This window comes from Neopsephotus bourkii, unplaced genomic scaffold (genome assembly GCF_033783945.1).
Source record: "Neopsephotus bourkii isolate Nb327-2 ecotype Australia unplaced genomic scaffold, CSIRO-AGI_Nbou_v1 NB_882, whole genome shotgun sequence".
Classification (NCBI taxonomy): domain Eukaryota; kingdom Metazoa; phylum Chordata; class Aves; order Psittaciformes; family Psittacidae; genus Neopsephotus; species Neopsephotus bourkii.
This window is the reverse complement of record NW_026901376.1, coordinates 1682678-1700238: the sequence shown is the minus strand read 5'-3', so window position 1 is coordinate 1700238 and position 17561 is coordinate 1682678. Positions and strand designations below refer to the sequence as shown.

The 17561-nt window shown below is 52.2% G+C and overlaps 2 protein-coding genes across 4 annotated transcripts in view; both read left to right on the top strand.

Annotated features, from left to right (window-relative positions):
* ELFN1 (extracellular leucine rich repeat and fibronectin type III domain containing 1) overlaps nucleotides 1–17561 on the top strand; it is a 237765-nt gene that overhangs the window by 57674 nt on the left and 162530 nt on the right. The window lies entirely within an intron of this gene.
* Nucleotides 2315–16178, top strand: MAFK (MAF bZIP transcription factor K). 3 transcript variants are annotated; one of them, XM_061357030.1, is made up of 3 exons: nucleotides 2315–2484; nucleotides 10053–10132; nucleotides 11301–16178. In XM_061357030.1, the coding sequence occupies exons 2-3, from the start codon at nucleotides 10097–10099 to the stop codon at nucleotides 11733–11735; spliced, it is 471 nt and encodes a 156-aa protein (XP_061213014.1). In that variant the 5' UTR covers nucleotides 2315–2484; nucleotides 10053–10096; the 3' UTR covers nucleotides 11736–16178. The 3 variants fall into 3 exon arrangements, with proteins under 3 accessions (XP_061213014.1, XP_061213013.1, XP_061213012.1); XM_061357029.1 differs by lacking the exon at nucleotides 2315–2484 and adding an exon at nucleotides 7882–8077; XM_061357028.1 differs by lacking the exon at nucleotides 2315–2484 and adding an exon at nucleotides 9035–9114.

Sequence of the window (17561 nt, the reverse complement as noted above, 5' to 3'; positions counted from 1 at the left end):
GCTTAGGGGACCATCATTGCAGGGATGTCACAGAGAGAAACCTTGGATGATGCAGGGTGGCTCCATCCACTGCTTGTTATGCCCACCACAGGGGCACATGGCCGTGCTGGGGACATTGGTGGCCCAAGGCTCCCACCACCAGCATCCTGCTCCTTGCTTGTCTTGACTCTCTGAGCCACCAGGACATAAATGAGATCTGGAGACAAACCTCAGAGGCAACAATGGGGACCATGGGGATGGTTGAAATCTGCCCTCCAACCCCAAGCTCACCCTGTCGCAGCGCCCAGGGCAGGTTTTCAGCCAGAGTCTGCAGCTCAAGGAGAGGTGGAGGCCAATGCTGTTGTAGTCACACTGGGTGGAAGATTCATGCCACCACCTGGGAGCTTTAACCACCCTCATTACTCTGGTTCCAATAAGAAATAGAGGTTTCTTAACAGCAGGGAGGTGCATCTGCCACATGCAGCCATGGGGCCGTGCCAGATGTGGGGCTGCCCATGTTTCACAGCCAGGGTTGTGCAAAGGGAGCAGTGAAAGACAGGATCTTACTCAAAGCCTCAAGTATGGCCCTTAGATCTCCTCAGACGAGGTTATTTGTCCCTGAGGCTGGAAAGCACAAATTGCATGGGGCAGACGCAGACCTTCTAATAGAGTTATGAGCATGGAAAAATGAAAGGGAGCCCAGTTTCGATGGAGACAGCTGGGTTTGGGCAACCACTGGGTTATTACGTGTTTTTGGATGTGTTTTCATCATTACTGGATGCTCCCAGGATCCAACACGCCTGGGATCGCTGGGGTCAGGGTGCTCTGTTAGGAGCTCTTGCAATTGCACAGGGAAAGAGCAAGAGCTGGGTGTGGAATCTGGCTCCAGGTCAGGATCTGGCCCTGCTACAGTGCTCACGGGCTCTGGGACCCAGCCAGGGGAGGATGAGCCCTCTGGTGTGAGGGTGCAGAATGCTCTGGGGCTGGTCTGGGCTGGAGGGAGCCTGGCGGTTGCGGGGGCGAGTAGATGGGGACACACGCACTGGGTTGCGGTGCTTGGCATTGCACACCTAGGTAATGGGGGGACACACACACCCCCCTACACACATACATACACACACATGGCCATGGTGCTCGGCACTGCACACCCTGGTTGCAGGGACACACACACACATGCATACATACATATAAACATACATACACATACACAGAAAACACCAGGTCAGGGTGCTCGGCGCTGGAAACCCCGGTTGTAGGGAGACACAGTGTCTCACACACACACATGAATACATATATACGTACACAGATACATACACACACACACAAAACACCAGGTCATGGTGCTCGGCGCTGCACCCCCTTGTAGGGGCATGCCCCCTTGTAGGGACACACACACAGACATATACATATATACATACATGCACACATATACATACATACATATTCACACACACATATACACATGTACACATACATACATATACATACCTACACACACATATACATACATGCATATTCACATACACATATATACACATATGCATGTACACATACATATACATACACACACATACATGCATAGTCACATACACATATACACATGCATGTACACATACACATACATACAAACACATATATATACATGCATATTCACACACACATATATACACACACATGCATATATATTTACATACACACATACACATATACGTACATATTAACACACATTGACACATATACATACACACATATACATACATATTCACACACACATACATATTCACACACATACACGCATATACATGTTCACAAACACATATATATACACATACGCATGTACACATACATATACATACATACACACACATGCATATATATTCACATACACACATACACATATATGTACATATTAACACACACATTGAAACATATACATACACACACATATACATACATATTCACACACACACATACATATTCACGCACATACACGCATATACATACATATTCACGCACACATACATACATACATACACACATACATACATACACACATACATACATACACACATACATACATACATACATACATAAACACGTATGCTCGCACACACACAGGGTCACGGTGCTCGGCGCTGCGCACCCCGGTATGTGTGCGCTGGGAGGTAGTCACGTGACGCTGCCACTCCACCCCGCTCCCCGCGCCCTTCCCCATGAATGAACCGCGCCGGGAGGGGGGCGTGGCCTCGGGGGTGGTGACGCTCCGGTGGCGGGGCGGGGCCTGGCGGGGTGACGCGCGGCGTGACGCGCCATGCCGGAAGCGGCGGGGGCGCTGGTTGGTCGGCGGCGCGGCGGGGGGGAGGGGGCCGCCCCGCGCTTGTTGTTGTCCGCGGGACTCGCTGGCAGGGACGGAGGGAGCCGCGCAGCGCCCCCGCCACCGGCCCCGCTGCCCCCCGCAGCCGATACCCGCCACGGGCGCGCGCGCGCCTTCCCGCCGGCGCGCAGGTGAGGAGGAGCCGCCCGGGCGCGGCGGGGTTGTGGGGGGGGGGGTCGGTTGGAGCTGGGCGGGGATGTGAAGGGAGACGCGGGAGGGGAGGGGGGGGTTGGTCTGTGCGCTGCCGGTGACTGAGGTGGGGTGTGCGGGGGGGGGTGGTGGTGTGAGGTGAGGGGCAGCGGCTCGGCACGGTCCGGTCGGGTCCGGTTGGGCGCGGCGGGCGGGGCGGCTGAGGTAAAAGTGCTGAGTCACCAGCGCGCCGGGCACGTGGTGCCGCCGCCCCTCGCACCGGGCCGAGACGAGCCGGGCGGCGCGCACGTGTGCCCCGGCGGGGAAGGGGAGCGCTCGGCTTGGCCGCACCGTGGAGAGGCGGCGGCGGCGGCGGAGGGGGCTCGGCGGGACCCGCGGTCACACCTACCCCAACCCAGCGTCCCGCCCGCGGGACGGGCCCGGCGGGTGCCGCCGCACCGCGAGGTCCCTTCGGGAGGGGCCGCGCCTGGGCGCTGCTTTCCTCTTGTTGTTGTTGTTGTTGTTCCCCCTCCCCTCGAGGCTGAGCGCGCTGCCTCTGGCTTTGAATGGCTCTTAAAATACATGAGGAAACCTGTTGTGACGCTGCGCGCTCCGGGCTCTAAAAATAGCTGCTTTTGTAGTACGGAGGGAGCAGCCGGTGCCGGGCAGCGTGGCGGCGGCGTGCGGCGGGCACCGGGCGTGGCGGCCGCCTCGCAGGGCTGCCCTCTTGTCCCCGGAGACCCCGCTCCCGGTCCCCTGGGCTGCGAGCCGCGGGGTGGGTTTGGGATGGAACGCGGAGAGGAGCGTGGTGGGATCGGGTTGGTCCCGGAGCTTGTCGGAGCGGGGTGTGTGTGTGTGCGGGGCGGGGGGGGAAGGTCAGCAAACGGGGTGCTCGGCAGCCACGCAGGGATGGGCAGTGGGAGGGAAGGGGACGGTGACATTGTGGGTGCCTGGTGGCCGTCTGGTGGGCGCCGGATGGTTTGAGGGTTTAGTCAGTGATAGGGTGGGTGGGGGAACCTCGTCCGGGCTCCCTATGAAGGCAGTGGTATAAGGTGGGGAAGCAAACGGGTCGGGAGTGAGGGGAACCGAGATCTCAGTGTGTCAGGGTCTGTTTCCTTCCTCCTCCTCTTCCTCAGGCTGAGAGCCCGCTCCCTTCCCTCGTGGGCTGCTCCGCGGAGGGTTTCTCTTACAGATTGCGCTGAAAGCAGGCCATGAGGTCTCAAATTGGGAACGAGCCCCCTTTGGGCACAGTTGTTACAGAAAAGGGAAAGGCCTCCATTTTCACTTTCACCTGGCACCCACCTCCTTTGCTATCCTAGTCCCGAAGCTCAGCCGAGGGTGGGGAGAGGGAACTGGTGAGAGGAAAGTGTTTCCCGGGAAAGCTGCACGCCTTTTTCCTGCACTTCCAGTCCACACAAGCCCTGTCCGTGGGGAAGCACAGCGCTGTGCCCCAGCCCAGGCGGGGTTTTAGCAGCACATGGGTTTACCTTGTGGGGCTTTTCTCTCACTGCTGAAACGGGCGCGTGTTGGTCCGGTTTTCCCCCCTCTCCTTCCGTGTGTACTCGGTGCTGCCTTTGGAGAAGCCTTCCTCGTGCAGTCACTTCCTAGAGGTGATGGACGTCATGGTTGCCCAATGGCAGCGCGCTCGGCTGCGCGGCACCCGAGTTAACTCTGCTCCTACCCGCTGGAGGTGCTGAATAGGGGGGGTCCAGCAGCAACGGGGTGATCGCTGCAAGGTTGGGGCACGCCATGACTCTTGCCTCCAAGACACCCTGCCTGCTTGTGCAGGCTCTGAGCCTTTGGGCTTTGTACCACAGCAGCGTTAAACGTTGCTGGTTGTATTGTGCCCTGCTTCGCAAGTGTTTCTGAACCAGAGGCAGAGATGTGTTAGCTCTCTTTTTGTTTGCCTGTCAAGGCTAGCGTGCTTTGTCATGTTTTATGTCATTTCTGCGCCGTCACCCGTCTCGGCAATCTGTTGCGGCAAGGAGTTCAGTACCGCTGTGTGCCTCCTGAAAGGGAAAAATACAGATCAGCTTGATACGGTCTTATTTCCATCAGTGTTTGGAAGATGATTAATCGTGTGGAATGCGCTGCAGAACTTGGTATTGGAAATCTCTAGCTGTGTGAGATGTCTGGGAAGCGAAGAAAGGACAGCTGGGAGCGCTGGCCCCCGCGGCAGTTGGGGTTTGTGGGATAAGCTTGCTCACTGATCATTTCTGTAAACATCCAGCTGTGAAGTACTTGAGCGGTGCTAGCACTTTCAATTATCAGGAAGTTTCAGGCTCAGCACCCTGTAGAGATGAGCAGGCAGTTTCCACTTCTGTCTGAGCTATTGTTTCAGGCTGCCTTCAAGGGCAAGCGATAGAGTGCTCTGTGACCATCAACACAAGAAATGGGGGGGGTGCGTGTGCAGTAGTGAGAATGATTACCCTCCCGCTAAGCTCAGGAGCAGAGGGACAGGTTGCATAGCGAGTCACACTGCTTTGCAGTATTGCAGGACCCTGAATAGCGATGTGCTGTGTTCCATTTTTAGCAGCTGATGAAGATGTCCAACTCGATGGCTGGCACGTGGGGTCAGGAGCAGTGTAGCTAGGAATCCCAATCACGGCTCTGCCCCAGGATCTGGCTGCGCATCCGAGCAAGTTATTTGTTGCTCAATGACTTAGCTTGGCTGTCCGGGGAGGTGCATCTCTGGGCTAGTGATGCTGAGGCACAATTCTGGTGTAGCTCTGTCACTGTGTTTTGCAAGCACGTGATGGAAAAAGTGCTGTGTGCTTGTCAGTACCAGGGCTCGCTGCTGCATACCTTTCCCTTTCAGCCACCTCCTTGGTGGGGTTTCTGAGGTGACACGCAAGCATGCCCTCCTGGCACCCCGTATCCTCTGCTGCCTGGCCATAGGCTCTCTGCAGCATCTAACTAGGTTGTTTACCAAACCACTGAAGGCTGGCTGATACGTGTCCAGGCTTCCCCAGAGAGCACCAGCTCTCAAATGTGCTCTGAAGGTTCCTGAATCTCCACTTTGCTGTTGGATGCTGGTTCCGATCCATAAGGGAAACGGAAAGCTGGCCAGCTGGGCGAGGGCTGCATGGAGCTCCTCTAGAACAGTAAACAGTGACTCACCCCCTCCTTGTGTCTTCTCTCCCTTCATGTCAAATATATTGCCTCGCATATGCTTCTACTCTCTGATTCACACCATCAGCCCGTCCCTCCCCGCTCTCATTACAAATGACTGACAAGCGTCAGTCTGCTTTACAGGATGTGTGAAGATTGTCAGAGCAGGAGAATGGCTTCTTGAATGATAGGGAGAAGGATGGTGCTCTGCCTACCATGCTGCAGCATGCTGGAAATCCGTGTCATGCCTCTGAGCAGCAGAGGCACGGCCACGAAGATTTAAGCATCTCTGGTTCCCTTCACCTGTCAGCTCAGATGTTATCCTTGGTAGGCACTTCCATTTGGGTAGCGCTTTGGAGCTGGGAATAACTTGTGAATAGATGAGAAATGTAACTAAAATAGCTGCCTGGGGATTAAATCACTGCATTTGGGAGTGAGTAAAGTATTCTCTGTGTAACTGCGCTCAGTGGCAGAGATCCCCATTGCTGCTTGAACCTCACGCTGTTTTTCTGCCCTCTGGAAGTCATCACTGGCCTGGCTGGAAGCGACGGTTGCATGTTCTCACTTTGCTGTATGTGTCTGAGGATGGAAGCTGAACACCGGCAGGGCTGCCTGCCAGGCTCTCATGTTCTGGCCAGGGTTGTCTTTCAGTGTAGAATGAGTTTTAAGGTTCGAGTTCATCCGCAGTTGTCGGGTGTCAGCAGTGACTTGATAGTAATTCCTTAATACACAACGCGCTTTGAAAGCCCTGTAGCGTGGAAAGTCTGAAATCTCATTCTGGCATGTTTTCTTCCTTAATTGCAAGCCTGGTGTGGAAAGCACCATCCTACCTCTGCCCGAGCCAGGCTTTCTGCTCTCTTCCCCTTTCAAAGCGAAGGAATGGCGATCCCTATAGATGGTCCAAGCTGAGACCGTCAGGCTTGGGATGTCAGCCAGAGACCTCCAGGTTTTTGGGAGGATGCTGCAAGAGGCTGAGGAATCGACTGAGAGAGGGAGAGGGCGTTGGCAAGGCTGTCAATGGGTAACTTTATTGCAGAATTACAAGGGCGCTTTATGTAACACGCAGTCAAAACACTTGCCTAAATACAAGTGTGAGCTGCGCTGGAAAAGCCTTTGCCCCTTAACAGTTGTATTACTACTCGCTGCTTTATTTATGTAGCGTTTGAAACGTGTCGTACCGCTTACAGAGCAGCGATGTAATGCAGTCCTTGTTCCAAAAAAGCTGAGCTCCTAATTTTAGACGTGATGCAGCAAACGCAATTAAGGAAAGAAGGGCAGGCATAGGGTAAAGACTAAAAGGGTTCTAATAATCAAATCGCAGGCAGGGTCCCAGCAGACCCCTGTGCAGCATGTTTAGGGAACGCTGCTGGATAGGGCATGTTTGCAGGATGGTTTTTATTGTGGGGGTTTTGCCTTCTATTGGTAGGAGATGCTATGCTTATTTCAGTTGGTAGCTGAAGAGTCCCAAAGAGTCCTGATGGGAAGGATTTTGTAGGTGGAGAGATGGAGTCTGAGGCCCCGGAGGACTGTTGGTGAGGGTTGTGAGTGTTCTTGTATGGGTTTCGAGCCTGGACCATGCCTGTGGGTTCACCTAGCACAGAGATAAGACTCACCCTGGCACCTGAGCCTGTGTTTCCACTTGCAATACCAAATCCTGCCCTTACTGTCAGGGCAGACCCCAGTCTCCCACCCTTGTGTGAAGGGGGCCGAACCTTCTTGCTCATCTCTGTGCCAGCAGCAGCTCTGGTGCAATAGGATGGATCCCAGTCCATTTCAGAGGGATGCTGGCCCATCCAGGGTGCAAGCGGAGATGGGCGTGCAGCACAAGCCCGTCCACTGAGGAATGTGCAGGCTTTGACGACATGGAGCAACAGGTGACCCTAAAGGTGTTGTCACATGGAGCCAGAGCATCGCATGGGTGGCAGGCGAGCCCCCACACCGACCCCACCGGAGGCGACCTCAGCTCTTGTTTTCCATGGTATTTTACGTTTCTTTCCATCTCGGCGCAGCCAAGCGGCCCTGTTCAGTTTTTCCATCGGCTGGCTTAGAAAGCGCTTTGAAGACGCGCTGGGTGAGGATCAAAAGGGTTTTTTTTTGTGTAATTGGTGGGTGTGACGGGTCTGCCGTCGGCCTCCCCCTCCTTTTTGACTTTCCTTTTCCGGTTTTAGCAGCGCGGAGTGCCGGCAGCGTGCCCCTTTCCTTGTAGGGATGGGGGCGGCGAGGGAGGGGGGGATGCCGAGGGAAGGAAGAGTTTCTGATGCTGTGGGAATGTGAGCTCTCAAACTCTGTAAACAGCTGGTGACTCACTGCATAACTATGGCACCAACTGCCTGCGCGGCTGCAGGGAGGGGGCTGCCGGCCGTTTCCTCTACGCACTGGCAGCGCCTCTGCTCTCCTGAACTCGCCGGGACCGTTGGGCTGAGACCAGGAGCTTTTTCCTTCCTCCTCCGTGCTAGCGCCTGCGTCCGCGCCTCCGGCCTGGAGGTAGGGGTGGGTGGCCATGGCCTGGTGTGGAGGGGTCACAATGGGGTCTGAAGGAGATCCTGCCAGCGGTCAGCCCTCGTGCAAAACACTCAGTGGGTCGGGCGCATCCGTGTCCCTCGGGGCTGGGACTTGGTCCCCTATGGCCCCGGTGAGGCAGGGGCTGTTGGAGGTGTGCCCGGGGTGGGGTTCGGTGCTGGAGGAGAGGAGGGAAGGACTCGGTGATGCTCTAGAAAATGCAGCGCACACCAGTTGCTGTAAGTGGTCCATTCATCACGGAGCATCTTGGCTTGTGTGCTGTGCGGCTGTCCTTGTCCCTCCTCCAGACATGGAGAGCTGTGCTGTCTCGGGCTTAAAAATAGAGAAGGCGCCTAAATACACTCCTTAATATCTAGGATATTATCTCACAGCTTTGCACTTAGGGGATTGGTTTTTTTTCTTTCTCTCCCCCCTCCTTGCTCTTCATCTTGATCTTTACGTAAGTCGTGTGATGATGAGGTGTCTCGACTGATAAAGCTCAAGTGACAGCGGCGCAGGCTGAGCCAGCACCTTTACCCACACGGCTCCCACTGGTCCCCAGCCCCACCTTTGCCCCCTCCCCAAATCCCGCCGCCCCCTGTTTGCAGATATGAATGAGTTTGTTTACTCTCCGACGACCTCGTGATGTCTTTGCACAGACATGACCTGAAGTCATTATTGCTTTTGGGCTTCTCTGTTTCCATGGCGACTGTCTCTGGGTTGGCTACTTTCCCAAGGTCACCATGGCAACTATCAGAAGGGAATCATGCTTGGGATGCTTTGGCTGGATTTTTCATGAATGATTAGGATGTGTGACACGATGCAGACGTGGAAATGGGGAGGGTTTGGGCTGGGCTGGAGAAGGAAGGAGGGGGGAAGAGGACTCCCGCCAGACAGGCTGCGCGCTCTGCGGTGCCGCTTGGGTGTGCATTGGGGGGGGGTCCGGTGCCTTGTGCTCTCCCCGCTGGGGAGCCATAGGCAGAGGCTGTGATGGTGGCACGGCTGCGGTCGCCTCTCTTGCAGTAGGTAGGTGCCGTCACCACGGGGTGAAGGTTTCCGGTGGAGGTGCGGGCAGGTGGGGTTTCTGCAAGGTGCTGGTCGAAGGGGTGTAGCCTCTTGCTAAGGTGAGAGTGAAGGGCAGTGTCTCGGTGTCTCGCTGTCGGTGGACATGCCTCCATGTCACTAGGAACACCAGGCAGGTCAGCTCTCGCAGCCTGGCGCTGAGAGGATCGGGAAGGAACAGTCTTGGTGCGTTGGGAGAGGCGAACTCCTGCCTTTGCTTTGTTATCGGGGGGGGGGCTTTTGTTTCTGTTGTTTGGGTTTTCTGGTGGCGTCTCCTTTGGGTGGGGACGGCGCTGGAAGCAGGTTGCAAACCAGGCAGCTTCTTTCTGGGTTGCTGATTCAATTTCGAGCTGGGTTAATAATAATCAAAATAAGAATGAAGGGAGTTGTTGTCTTGTGGCTTTTCAGTGCCTTTTATGAGCGGAGGTAACTCTTAATTCAATCCCTAATAGGCCATTCCGAGCGTCTGGGATTCCTCTGGAGGGAGGTGAGCGAGTGACTGGGCCTGGGAGGCCACACCGTGCATTTCCCTTGAGAAGGGATGGCATATTGGAAGGTGGTGCATGGTGGTTAGCCTAACTGCTGTTTACAGACAGGAGCTGGTGTACTTTTCCCCCTCCCTGCCCTGTCCTTCCTTCTTAATCTTAGTGTAGTTAATAACAAAATACGAGGTCTCAGCATCAAAAAGCAGTGCACTTGTCAGCACAGATTTCTCTTTCTTGTATCTGAATGGGGTAAACTCATCTCTGAATCCATCCAGGTGTTCTAAACAACTGTGCGGTTATTGCTTTTAATGGTGGTTGAGTTGGGGGCTTCCACCATGCGTTGGGTGTCTTCTTCCTGCCTTCACCTGTGACATTCATTATTGTAACCTGAAAATCTTCTTTTGTTTTTCCAGTTGCAATTTCTGAGCAGTTTTGTCCGGAAGACTGTGCTCAGGTTATGACGACTAATCCCAAACCGAACAAGGCGTTAAAGGTAGGGAAGAAGGCTGAGTGGGTGCTGCTGGGTGGCGGGGGAGGCTGTCACAGAACCATGCTTCGTGCAATATCAGTTATGCATGACTGTTCTCTTTCATTCTGAGAGACTCTTGCAAACAGGTGCTCATACAGTTTCCTACTGTCTACAGGAAAAGTTAGGGTAGAAGGATACTGGTGATACCCAGAAAGATGTCTGAAATCTCTGGGATGCCATAGAGGTATCCCAGTTGCTATCTAAGAGACTTTTGACTTAGCAGGTGTTGGCAGCATCCTGAAACCAGTGCTCCCAGGCCTGTCAATGAAGTCCTTCTCCTCTCAGGACTGGAAAGCACCGGGGAAAGGATTTGTTCAGCTGGTGTCTCTCACATCCATGAGACAGTAGATGCCTCAGACATACCAGCTTAGTGGCAGTCTATGCATGGGTTGTACGTGCATTGTCACAGTTCTTTTCTCCTGCCCTGGCATTTCAATCCAGATGTTCTGCAGTCTCTGAAGAGACAAAAGGATGATGTCTTAAAGGTTCTGCACTCAATGATCTTAAAGGTCTTTTCTAATCTAAATGATTCCATGATTCTTAAAAGAATTGTGGCAGCAAACCTGCTTGAGAAAAAGGCACAAGGCCTTGGTATCTTTCTCATGTACTTCAGAGTCTGGCCTGTGCAGCAGGAGAACCAAATCAGGCTGTGGTCCTGCGGTCGAAGCAGGGGTTTGTTCATTACTTGAATGAGCAGTCTTCAGCAAAAAGCCACCTTGCATATAAGCGGCTAATTCTGCTTTTGAGATGCTGCACCGGTGTCCCAGCATAATGCTGGGAAGAGGTGTCATCTTTAGCATTCATAGTATGAATTCTGAGTCCTGACAAAGGAATACAGAAGGCTTCAGTCTGCTTGACATTTATCTCCTTAGGAATCTTACTGTTCAGCTTACACTGGGTGAGGAAGGCTCGCTGCTTTCTCTGACTTAAGAGGGTTACCCAAATCCAGCCGAGAAAGCAGTGCTCAGATCTCTGCAGATGTTTTAGTGGAATACGTGCTCTCTGCAGTGCTTTGGGGATGTTTCCCAGGTGTGGCTGTCACATTGCTGAGGGGTGGCCTGTCTCTCTTTTACTGTCCAGAGCATCCGTTCACGTAGGGTTGCTGCTACCCCTGTGCTGTTGGTATTTGCAGGTAAAGGAGGAGTCAGGAGAGAATGCCCCAGTGCTGAGTGATGATGAACTCGTGTCAATGTCCGTACGGGAGCTGAACCAGCACCTGAGGGGTCTCACCAAAGAGGAGGTCATCCGTCTGAAGCAGCGGAGGCGCACGCTGAAGAACCGGGGCTACGCTGCCAGCTGCCGCATCAAGCGCGTGACTCAGAAAGAGGAGCTGGAGAGGCAGCGGGTTGAGCTGCAGCAAGAGGTGGAGAAGCTGGCCAGAGAAAACAGCAGCATGAAGCTCGAGCTGGATGCCTTGCGCTCCAAGTACGAAGCACTCCAGACCTTTGCTCGTACTGTGGCGCGAGGGCCCATCACCCCGACCAAAGTTGCCACCACCAGTGTCATCACCATCGTGAAATCAGCCGAAATCTCATCCAGTTCTGTGCCGTTCTCAGCAGCGTCCTAGTGCCCTCGGTGGGGGGGAACTAGCAGCCTTTCAGAAGGGAGGGGATAAGGCTCTTATGCATTGTTCCGGAGTACTTGGTCACGTCAAGAATTGGCATTTTAACAGTTCTCTTCCAAAAGTGCAAAAAATAGGAGAAGAAAACAAAACCAAGAAAACGAAAACCCCACCCCAAACCTGCAAAGGGAACTTAACTGGCTGCTTCTGTCTGGACTCGGTGGCTCCATCAACCTCCTGTGTCCAGGATTTGAGCTCTGTACGCAGAACAAATAACAAGATCTGCTTCCTCCTTACCCCTGCCTCCCCCAAGCCCCTCTCAGCTGTGGGCAGCCTTCCAGCTGCAAGAAGATACCTGAGGAGCCTCCGGAGTCTTTGTGAATGATGCTCAAGAGCCAGGAAACAGATGGACTGTAGAAATAATCATGTGAGATGAATGTATGGAAAAAAAAAAAAGAGTTTCCTATTGTGGCATCCTACTCCCTGTACGAAGGGTTTCCCCCTATCTTCCCCGCTTCCACCTGATACTATGAGGGCAGGGATATAGGCTTTTTGGATTAGATTTCATCCTGCTATGAGTGGATGGGAGCAGGAGGACGATGGAGACTAATGCTTGGGTCTGACCACACCCATTAGGAATAACCTTTCGTTTTTCAATCCATGCTGTTAAAATATGGGAATATACATATATTTTACATATTTTAATATGCCCCATTACCTGTGTGGCCTGTAAAAAAAAAAACAAAACACAACTACATTGCAGCCTCCTTTCTTCCAAGCCCAGGTTTCCCTATAGCTCCTTCCCTAAGGTGTGCCTGTGAATTGGGTATATTTATGCAGTTTATTTCTTCCAAATGATCCGCAGTCTTGAAGTAGCAGCTGCTTTATTATTTTTTTCTGGATTCCCTGAAGCTGACAAGGGAAGGAGGCACAGTAAATGCTGTGAAGAGCAGTGTGAAGGGGAGGAGAAGGGGAGATGAGGAGGAAGGATGCTGCAAGTATTACCAGGTGGAGGCAGAACTGGCTGCGAGAAGGTGGGACAGTTCTGCTGGGATCAGCACTATGAGAAGGGGTTTGTGCAGAGGTATTTCAGAGGGATGTTTTTAAAGCACTGAAGTGTAACTAAAGGGCAATAGCATTCAGACAGGAGGAGAGAGAGCTTCCAGAGCCTCCTCTTTGACAAAAGCATTGGCAGGTTAGCAATGAGCATCCTAGCTGGAGAGCTGGGCTCGCCAGTCTTTGACCAGAGAAGGGCTGTGGGGAGGTTGGATGGGAGCTGGAAGAGTCTTTTCCTCTCCAGAGCACGTCAGGCGCTGAAGTTGGGATCCAAAGAGTACAGTGAACAACCTTCAGCGTTCAGACAACCTGTGTGAACGTGACCCTGAAACTTGACGCTTTCTCTTGCCAATGGGTGGATTATCCCGAGAGGACAGGATGGAAAACCAGTGTGTATGTAGGGGACAGAAGAATTGGGATCGAGAAGTTGGTTGGATGGCTCTGAGCAGTGGTTTGGGAGAGGGATTTCTGGCTCGGCAATGGGCAGGAGGTGGGAAGCTGAAAGGAGCTGAAAACATGAATGTTTCCAGGTCACTGTAAAAAACAAAATAGCTATGTTGGTGTTCATGTGTTCTGTTGTTGTTCGTTTGTTTTCCTTTTTGAAGTAGGAAAGAAAAGGGACTGTGAGTTTTTGCAGGGCAGGTCAGAGACTTGTGCAACGGACGATGCCTGTTGTCACGCAGGTGAGAAGAGAATGAGATGTTGAAGTTTAAAGAGGAGGAGAAGAGCTTAGAGGGTTTGGGCTCCAGAACAGAAAGCAAAGATCACGGAGAATCCAGGAGTGTTTTGGACTGAAAGAGAATAATCAAGTGCCGCCGTTGTTGCGAAGGGGACAGCGAACTGGCACCTGACACCCGGTATAATTTGTTGTTTGAGGCCTTGAATAGCAGTAGGTTTGTAGACATTTACTGAAGCCCTACTTGTCTTTGGAAGAAGTTGTTAGCTTGCTTTTCCTTTTTTTTATGATTTTATTTCGTTTTTCACCTTGTCATCGGAGGCTCTGGATTTCCCAGGAGGGTCCTTTGTGAAATAGGTTAATGAAAAGAGAAACCTCAGTCTTGGTTCTCATTCAGTCCTCAACATCGACAGCCGTGACCTTACTGAGCCAGAAAGGGTGTAAGTGAAACGCTTCCCGAAGGCTCGTTACCCCTGCCAGATCCGTGTGTTATGGAGGGGAGCAGGGAGTTTCCTTCAAAGTGATTTTCCAACACGTAGAGTTTGGATGATACTTAGCGTTACCTCATTTCTCCTCCACTCCCTCCCTATCTCCGAACAGGCAGATCGATGCCCTGTGTATCAGTACCAGTTATTGACTCCCACAGCAGAAGCTGAGGAAGAGAAAGATGTTACTGTCATTTCCTGGTCCTCTCATGTTCTCCAGCTCACAGACATTGGAATCTTTCCCAGACCTTACAGGTGCCTCCGAAAACAGGCAAAATGGAGACTCCTGGCACTGTTGGGGCTTTAAATGAAAACTCTAATGTAAAAGGCCAGTTGACTTGAAAACGCCCAAATGCTTCCAGTCTTTCAAACAGCTCCAGAGCTCCATGACATTCCTGGCTAGATAGGAACACCCTCTGGCTGCTCTCGAGCCCTGCGCCGGGGCAACTTGGAGGTCGACCTTGGTTCTGTGGGGTCTTCTTGCTGTTGGAATGGGTTGAGAAACATATCTTTACGTGGCACATCCCTTGTGGCCAAGTGTTTCTTTTATTTCCAGTTCTTGGAAGGAAGGGTGCCAAAGGCTTGTCCAAGTGATTGCTAGTTTAGTGCTGGTAGGCACTTCAATCTCTGGTCACTCGCTAAAGAACAAGAGGCCTGGGTGTTGTTAAAGCTGTTGATACCATAGCCATGGTAGGTAATCCATATTGGATATCCATAAGGACCACGTGGAAATATTTAAAAGAGAGAGAAATATATATATAAATATATAATTATATACATTTTATCGTACAGATTTTTTCGTAAAAAAAAAAGAAAAAAAATTAATTTTTTTTCCAAGTTTGATACTGTAAATCTTTATTAAAAAGAAATTGCCAGTCCAGGGCTCCCTGGGTGGTGACCTGGAGGGGAATGAAATGTCCTGGCTAAAACTTCCACAGAGGGATCAGAATTGCAAGGTAACGTGGAGGGAGGAATGACCCGAAAGCTGTTGTGACCGCGTTGGAGACCCAGCTCCTCCACCCTGGAGGGTCCCTCCAGCTTGGGGTTGTCGCGTTGCATTCCTCTGGGGGTCGGTTTGTTTCTGTTGTGGTTTTCTTCTTTTTGCTTTATTTTTTGGGGGTTGTTTTCTTTGATTTTCTTGGGGTTCTTTTTTTTTTCCTCTCCGTCCTGCACTTGCAAGCCTGACACCCAGGGCCAGCACGGCGTGGGGAGCTGCCTGCAGCCTGTGGCATCCCCCCGGGCCGTGCCTCTCGCTTGTCTCTTTTGCTGCAGTAGTTTGGATGCTGGGGGCTCCCTTCTCTGCCCCTCTTTCATTTGTGTCACCCCCTCCCTGCCACGCTGCTGAGGAGCAGGGGTTGGATTTGAATGCTGGGATCCTCTCCCCATGGGCATGGCCTTGCTTGGGATGCTCCCCATCCGCAGCATGGGTACCAAGGGCTGGGCGGGAGGCAGGGGAAAACGGAAGCATCGGGGAGGGACATCTTTGTTCTTGTGGATGTTTGCTGTGCTCTCTATTGGGAATGGGGAACCTTTTCCCTCCAGGACAGCTCCAGATCCCTTTGAAGCAAGTCAGCGTCTCTGCTCTTGCCCAACTCCACTGTCTGCCCATGGAGACCGGGGTGACACCGGAGAAGGGATGAGGCGCTGATGGGTGAGCTGTGGCAGGGCCAAAGCCAGGCTACTGGATGGCTCAGTCCCGGGGAGGAGGAGAAGGTGGCATTTTGTTTTTTCTCTCTCAAATCATTTAAACTTCATTGTCATGATTGTTTTTATTTAAGAAAAAAAAAACACAAAAAAAAGGAAAAAAAAGAGGAAAAAAAAAAAGGAAAAAAGATACAAAACCTAAAACCTTTTGTAACGTGGATTTGTTTTCCTTCGTCTGTATTTCAGTCTGCTGGGGTGTTTCTGTAGATGGTGGATACTTGCTTTCATTTTTTTAATGATAGACGTCTTCTGTTTTCAGTTGGTTTTGTTCTGTTTTTTATCACCAGCTCATTCTATCCTCTGTGGTTACTCAGTAATTTCATTTCAATATTTATTTTTGTGCTGCTTTTTTATTATAAAATAAATTATTGATATACCAAGCAATGTGGATTCCTGTTTGTAAGGCGGATAGCCCTGTGTATGTGTCCATTACTTTCTCTTGACAGCCACAACGTAATTTATTGCTGTAAATCTAGCTGCAGTGACTGGTTTTTTTGTACCTTTCCAATAAAGCATTTTCTGGTTTCAGACTTGCCCTGGTCTATGGTCAGCGTTTTGGAGTTTGAATTGATCTTCAGTGGAGTGTTTCCCATGGGGGATTTTGCCTGTGTATCCCCATTCTGACGGTGGGCAATGTGTTTTTTAGGAGGCCTCAGCAAGTGTGATGCTGCTTGGGGTTTGGCAAGCATTGATGAGCCCGGTGTATCCCCCTTGCCCAGCTCCAGGCCTTGCCATGGTGCTTCCCTGGTGTGTTTGGAACATGCTCAAGGGATATCTTTTGTGAGTTGCTTCTCTGGTAGATCCCATGCTCAGAGCACATGGTTCTAACCCAGGCTGTGCCTCTGTGTGTGATCAGTGGGTATTTATGGTAGCACAAGTGGAGGCTGATAGCTCAGCAGGCTCCTGCCTGCAGTCATGGTGTTGAGAGCTGCATGCACAAGGGTGCTCTTGGCTAGGAGGCCCTGTGCATCCTAGATAGGTCGTGGTGCTGGAGAGACACGCTCTCCCTTGCTCCTGTGGGTTGTGAAACAATCCTTCACTGCTTTCCTATGTGTCTGCTTCTGAATAAATCACTCTAACCCCTTACATCAATATTTTGTTCGTGTTTCACCCTGTTTGGGCTATAAAGAGGTGGGACCATGTGCCCATGTGCTCTGAGGGACCATGTTAGCGTTAACCCCCTATTCCACGTGGTCAATTTTCTTTAGATGAAGGAGGTAGACAGTTGGTCTGTGCCGGCTTGAGGCAATAGTTGGAGGCAGATGGGTGTGTTGGCCAGGGTTGGAATTGGAGGTAGGGCTGAAAAGGCTTTGTGTGTCAGCGGGTAATGGATGGTCATTAGGTGGGGCCAGGCAGGCTTGGCTGAGCAGGGACCATGGTGGAGCCTGTGGAGTGATTGCAGTCACCCACAGAGCAAGAAACTCATCATCATGTGCTTCAGCTCCTGCCTAGAGGGATGGCAGCAAGGAGCTGGTGACGCTGAAGAAGAGAGGGAAATAGGCCAGTGTGTGCTGATGGAGAAGCACAATCAGCTCCAGCTCTCTCGGCTGCCATGGCATGGTGTGCCCTGATGTAAGGATACATCCTGGACACAAGCAGGCTCTAAACCTGCCTGACCCAAGCCCAAAAAGCTTGGGAGAACCATACCTGCATCCCAGCCTTGTCCTTGGGGAAAGCCCAAGAACAAGAGACAACTGGAAAACAAATCTGCCAACCACTGGAGCCTGCTGCTGGCAGGGAGCAAAGCCTGTCCCTGCCTGCCTGCTGGCATGGCTCCAGGCACAGCCGGGCTCCTGTGTAGGTCACCCGTGTGCTCACTGCCAGCTTTCCCTGTGTCCTTGCTGGAGAGATGGAGGAGATGCGTTAGCAGAGGAGCACAGGACCGTGTCTGCTGGAGAATGCATTGCTCAG